The following is a 6,394-nucleotide window of genomic DNA, read 5'->3' as shown; positions in this document are numbered from 1 at the left end:
ACATGGATGGAGCTGGAAGGGATCATGCTTAGTGAAATATGCTAGAAAGAAAAGAAAAATACCAGATGGTTTCACTTATAGCAGGAACATACAGGACCAGGGGAGAAAATAATAATAATAATGAACAACTGTATACCAGAGACTTTTTACGGGGGTGGAGTGGGGAATGGGATCAAAAACAGTGAGGGGAGGGAAATGCATGGGACTATGGCCATGGCACATGGGTGATTTAGTGATGGGAAGCCCACAGGGATTACAACTGAGATGGAAAAAGGCACAAAATGATGTAAAAATAAACTATTATTTAAAACACACACACACAATACAGGGCCTTTCTCTAAGAGCTGGATCAGCTAAGTCTTCCCCATTCCCACCAGGAACCTTAATCACTGCCCTGAGGCATGGAGTGTATGGAGCTCACAGGAAACAGTGAGAGAGCACATCACAAATCCCTGAGTAGAGAAACTTGAGTGGGTCTCCCTGGTGGCAAAAGGGGTTAAGCACCATGAAGTTATCCACAGCCACTGCACCAGTTCGATCCCCGGCCAGGGGGCTGACCCACATGGCACAGTAGACCCTCCTGACTTGCCCGCTGCTCCCCTCAGCAGTGTGCTTCAGTCAATCAGCCTGTTCTGCTCCCCAATCCTCTGCCTCTCGTGAATCCTCACACCTCCCTCACCCCTTCCCCTCCAACATCTCTGTCCTATACCACAGTTCTTGTATACATAAGTTAAAAAAAAAAATCTTTAAAAAGACCCAAAAGACTTGGAGTAGGGCAAAGAAAAGGAAAGCACACTGCATCGTCTGTTTGCTTGTAAGAGGCAAGCAAGTAAACCCTCGTTTACTCTTTTCCTGACTGTACTTGTGTTGAATGAGAGGCAAGCGCCCTGGCAATGACATCACTGTTTTAGGATGTTACTTCCTCTAGGAGTTTGCAGTTTTACTGGTGCTGAATTTATCTGAGCACAAGGCAAAGACCCTGCTGTGTCTGGCCCTGGAATTAGGAAGCATCAGACAGAAGTTAGAGCAAGTTGGAAACAACTCCCACCCAAACTCTCATTTTGTTTGATGCATTAGGAAAAGTTAGCATTATAACTCAGATCTGATCTTAGCAGTGTCCTTGTCCCACGTCATGTCATTCATTTTAGCACGTGTCAATATTTAAAAACAAAATACTCTTGCTCCGACGCAAAGTCTAAGACCTAAGGAAAACCCCAAACAAGAGCGACAGCAGCTCCACACAGTAACTACCTGTGCCAAGTGCAGGGAGTAAGGGACGCGGGGCCTTGCCGCAGAAGTGGGGTCTCCCCCAGCTTTATTGAGACATAATGCACACACCATACAATCTGCCCCTTTTGTTACAACTCAGTATTACTTAGTATAATCATAGCATTGTGCAACTATTACCACTATACAATTTCAGAACATTTTCATGAGTCCAAAAAGAAAACTCTGTGCCCATTAGCAATTGCCCTGATCCTTTGCCAGTCTCTGGAAACCACTGATCTACTTTCCAGTTCTATGAAATTTGCCCACTCTGTACATTTGATATACATGCAATCACGCAGCAGGTGGTCTTTTGTAGCTTCATTGTCCAGGCTCATTCGCACTGCAACACGCATCAGCACTCCTCCGTTTCTGTGTCCTATAGCCCACCACATGGCTATATGACACTCCTTTCTCCACGCCCCAGCCAGGGCATTCCCATCCTTTGTCTACTGAGAGAAATGTAGCTCTGAGTATTCATGTAACAAGTTTTGTGTAGAAATGTTTTCAATTTTCTTTGGCACAGATAAGAGCAGAAATGCTGGATTACATGGCGACTCTTTTTTTAATCTTGGAGGAACTGCCAGACTGTTTTCCAAAGCAGCTCCAATTCTCCACATCTTCTTGTCTGCTGCTATTCCAATGCACTGTGGCAGAAATTTAATATCAAAAAATGACAGCTGACATAACTGGACACACAGAGTGATGAACCACAGGACCCAATACCCCAGGCAGAGGTGTAGGGAATGGTACTGATAACCTGCTCTAGCCTGCTGCCTGTGGCACTGGTAGTTTAGGGCTGTGGCCCCAGGCCAGTAGCACCAGCATCACCTGGGAACCTCTTAGAAATGCCAAGTCTCAAACACCTCCTGGACCTCCAGTTCAGACCCTGGGTGGGCCCAGTCCTGTGTGTCTATAATCCTGACCCTGCTCAAGTTCAGGAGAGGGCAGGACATCTCTGCCCCCATGTCAGCTTGCACACCTTCTCCGTGCTGGTCAGTGCGCATTAAAGCGGTCATTCCCTGCCACTAAGGGTGCTGACACAAGAAGGAGCTTTCTCAAGAATTCGACCATGCAACCTGATTAGAAGGGCTTGACACTTTCAGCAATGAGACACTGCTGATGTAAACTTTTCACAACAATTCATTTTGGACGCAGAAAACCCAGCAGGAAGGTAGTATGCAGTAACACATACACACTTTTCCTCATTCCTCATACTTGCAGTTTTAAATATTCCTACCTACCTGCAATTTCTAAGAGCAGACTGTCAAGAGTTCTCCTTCAGCTCACTGGAAAGAGATGGCAGAGGATGTCACAGAACAATTATTTAGATAGTAAAGATGGTCTTCACGGATATCCCAAGACCAGGATACATTGATTACCATCTAAAATAAATGTGGAAGCAAAATGTTCTTTGGAGAACTACTACAAGTTTCTTTCCCATACTGTCATCTAGAAAGTTCCTTTCTACAGCTATCTCTGAGGCTTATGAATTCTGTTATTGGGGTAGGTGAAGCCTCTCTGTAGGAACATTTTTGCTACTTTTGTCAGACACTGGCTAGACAGCTGCTCTTCTGCATCTTCCTCTGGAACCATCTACGGTAGGAAGTGAAGCCAGCCTTCAACCAAGCCCAGCTTCTTCTCACGTTCAGCACCTTCTATCCAGTTGGCCAGGAGAGGTAGAATTGGCTCAAATCCATACGTGGAAAAAGAACCACATGGTCGAACCGAAAAAACTCACTATCATAGAACTGCTGTAACTATTTCATCTGTTCCTGAAATCCCAACCTTGTTCTCCGCTGATACAATGGATTTTCATAGCATTTCTCTTGTCTGGGACATCAGGGTGTCTCTGAGTGAATTCAAGACCCCCTGGTAAGCATCCAGGACATCCCGGGCAGTGGGCCTTTCTGCGGGAGACTGGTTCTTGCATGCCTTGTGGATGTCAAACAAATGGAACCGGACCATATCACTGCCTTCCACATGCCCCAGAAGGAAACTGGAGACATCTGGAATCTTCCAGATGTCGACCTTCTCGTCATGCGAGGGCATGAGGTCATCCTGAAAAGGCACATCCTCTCCATAGGGCCACAGCTGCTCTGGGGCCACAAAGTCCCCATGCAGCTGCCTGTGGCCACACTTCACTCGTGCCCCGGAACTGCGGTTCACCAGGGGCAGGGCGTCCAGGTCGTTGGCCACGATGCTGAGGTTACTGGTCAGCAGGTACTGGGACAGCGTCTTGGGCAGGTCATTGGAGTCACACATGACTCGCGTGCCCAGAGGGCTGTGGTGCAGGTAGTCAATGATGCCCACGTAGTCCATGGCCAGCTGCAGCCTATGCTGCCAGGTGTTCACATTCTGGTACTTTGAAAGGTTTAAGGTCTCTTCTAGGTTGCTCAAGGAACCTAAGGGGTGATACTCAGTAAGAATAGTGTTGTCTTCCTCACAATAGCCAACCAGAGTGACAACGTGTTTACTCTGTAGGGATTTCAGCATCTGCAGACCATGGAGGAAATCATCTTTCAGCTCCAGTCTGGTGAGCCGTGACAGGGCAACTTTGCGTTCCTTCCACTCAGACAGGAAGACCTGGAACACAGCCACAGGGAATGTCAAAGCAGAAGCTTTCACCCTTGTGAAGCTGGGAAATAACTCAATGGTCATCGTGTACAGAGGACACAGAAATGAGTAACGTAGACCTAGCCCTGCAGTGACTCTAGTTATAAAGCAAACACTCAACACTCAGCACTCAAGGGCCTGGGCAGGAGGAGGGCTGAGAGGGGCCAACTCTGGTCAGGATGCTGAGGGCCATCTGTAGGTGCTGGAAGGCTCCTAGCGTTGGCCTTGCAGAATGATGAGAGCTTGCAGTGGCAGTGGTACAGGAAGAGAGTGTACCCAGGAGAGGGGACTGCATGTGAAGAGCCAGCATGGCAGACAGCCTCCAAGTTCCACAAAGGGGAGAGGAAGAGGTGGGGAAGGAGACTGGAGCCGTAGGAGGGGGAGGGGACAAGGTCCAGGTGGAGCGCAACTCACACTCCTCTGCCCATTCATATCCAAGGGTACCAGAGTAAACCGCAAGGAGGACTAGTTCAGTGTACTGAGGACAGTTTCATGAGCCTGTGGCGTGAGTGACCTCAGCTGTAGAAGCAGGAGCTGAAACGCCATGCAAACAGCGGCCCTTGAGGTCCTGGCACATGCACGGCCACCAGGAGCCATCGTTCAGCACTGCCCTGGATGCCTGGCTCTGTCTTAGCCAGGAAAGGCCTCCTGGCCTGTTATTAAGAGACCCTCATCTTTGGCTTTAAACCCCAAAGGGCAGGCAGAAGGGAAAACTGACTGAGAACAGGAGACCCCCGCCCCGGGCTATTTCTGTGTCTCTCTGGCCTGTGGCTTGTTGGTTGATAAGATAAAGGCTGTGGTTTTCTAAAACAATTTGGGGCCTTATTTATCCAAAGTTTTTAACATCTAAATCTAAAATCTGCCTACGGCAATAATGTGAACTAGAGGAAAAGCTCTAGGAATAAAACCCTGGCATAGTCTACAAGAGCATAAACTAGAACCTAGCCACCCATCAAAAAATGGGGAGTAGTTCAGTTATTGCAGGATCACTCCATAGAATTACTCTGTGATCACCAGATTAATAGTTTCAGCAGACACAATATCACAAAGTAAGCAAGGACACAAAATTATTTTTATTATATGGTCCCAACTGCATAAAACAAGAGAGTTACATAGAAATGGAGGGAAATGGGCTGTTATGGCCATTGTCTTTATGTGGTAAGATAGCAGATGATTTTTTTCCCTCTTCCTATCTTGACAACTTTTTTAGATGTTACTTTTATCTTTCAAAACATATTTGAAAGAACTCATAAATACATAACTTTTCAATTTAAAACAGTGGATTGTATGATGTCATATTTTGCTTTTTTTCCCTCATCATGATGATTTTTTCATATTGCTGCACAGAACTCTTCTAACAGACAACTCGATGGCTAAAGAATATCTATCAAGGGATTGGACCTTAATTTTCTTTTTTTAATTTTTAATTATTTATTTATTTGAGGTAACATTGTTTTACAACACTCAACCTGTTTTAGGATAGGTTCCTACTTCTTCAAATGAATGTTATCAAACTGCGCCCACCGCCAAAGTACTAAACCCCCCACCACAGTCCACTAGGCCTCCTCTTCCCCTGCACTCCATCTGCTCTCCTGGACCATAAATCAATTAACCACCCCCACAATTATTGTTTCTAGTTTTCCATTACTACAAATGACAAAGCAAAATATTCCTTTATGCATTTGGCTGTTTTCTTGCCTCTGGATTATTAGAATAAATTACCAGAAGATTACTGAGCACAAGGGTAGACATATTTCAATGGCTCTTAACACGAAGCTGCTTTCCCACAGGCCACCTGTAACATCCCAACAATAAGGTAGAGATAAAGCACAGCTTACTTTCTTCACGGCGCCTTCCCCCACTCGCTTGAGCTGCCTCACTTCTGTCCTTAGCTCCTCACAACTCAGCCAGGGAGAGCAGTTTTTCATCTGCCCCATTCGGAAGTAACCATGGGGACAGTGATCCAGGTCCAGTGCAGAACGTCGAGGGGAGATGAAGAACCGATCCAGGCAGAGGTAGAGGAGCATGTTCATGAGGGCCATGGCGAGCAGCAGGCCCACAATGGGGGGCACGTCCCTGTGAGGGGGGCCCTTTCTACCATCCTGAGGTTTCTGCTCCATGTTGTCATCCTCTGTGAGTTCCTACAATGTAAGATGAAACAAGAAATCATAACACAGTCTACTTTGCTTTCTATTAGGTGCTTTGATGCAGGAGGCCCTCTCATGCCACTTAAGTGCTTAAGCGTCATTGTGGGGGTTAAAGGAGGCACAGGATACCAGGTTCTCACCAGGAACATGCTGTTATACAGAACTGGGGTACAGGCCAGAGGTGCAGGGGCAGTGAGAGGCTTCACCAGAACCGAGTAGGAGCAGAACAGGTAGGTTGACGAAATACACTGCTGAGGGGAGCAGTGGGTGGGTCAGGAGGGGTCTGATGCACCATGTGGGCCACCTCCGCGGCAGGGGATCAAACTTGCACTGAAGTGGCTGCAGCCAGCTTGCAGTGCTGCATC

General features: G+C 47.0%; 1 protein-coding gene across 2 annotated transcripts in view; it reads right to left on the bottom strand.

Moving 5' to 3' along the window:
• Positions 1-746: 746 nt before the first annotated feature.
• Positions 747-6,394, bottom strand: part of POMK (protein-O-mannose kinase) — a 15,020-nt gene continuing 9,372 nt past the window's right edge. Inside the window, exons 4-6 of one of the 2 annotated variants that reach the window (XR_001145452.1) lie at positions 5,721-6,023; positions 2,511-3,852; positions 747-1,913 (exon numbers count right to left, since the gene is read on the bottom strand). Coding sequence is in view for 1 of the 2 variants with exons in the window: in XM_012725004.1 (XP_012580458.1) it covers positions 3,082-3,852; positions 5,721-6,002 (1,053 nt within the window). In the remaining variant the exon portion in view is untranslated. Of the gene's footprint in view, positions 3,853-5,720; positions 6,024-6,394 lie in introns of both variants that reach the window. The other variant, XM_012725004.1, reaches the window with a different exon arrangement.

The sequence above is a fragment of the Condylura cristata genome, unplaced genomic scaffold, assembly GCF_000260355.1.
Source record: "Condylura cristata isolate star-nosed mole 26May11 unplaced genomic scaffold, ConCri1.0 scaffold00014, whole genome shotgun sequence".
NCBI classification, from domain to species: Eukaryota; Metazoa; Chordata; class Mammalia; order Eulipotyphla; family Talpidae; genus Condylura; species Condylura cristata.
Note: the sequence above shows the minus strand (reverse complement) of the source record. Positions and strands in the feature narration are given on the sequence as shown.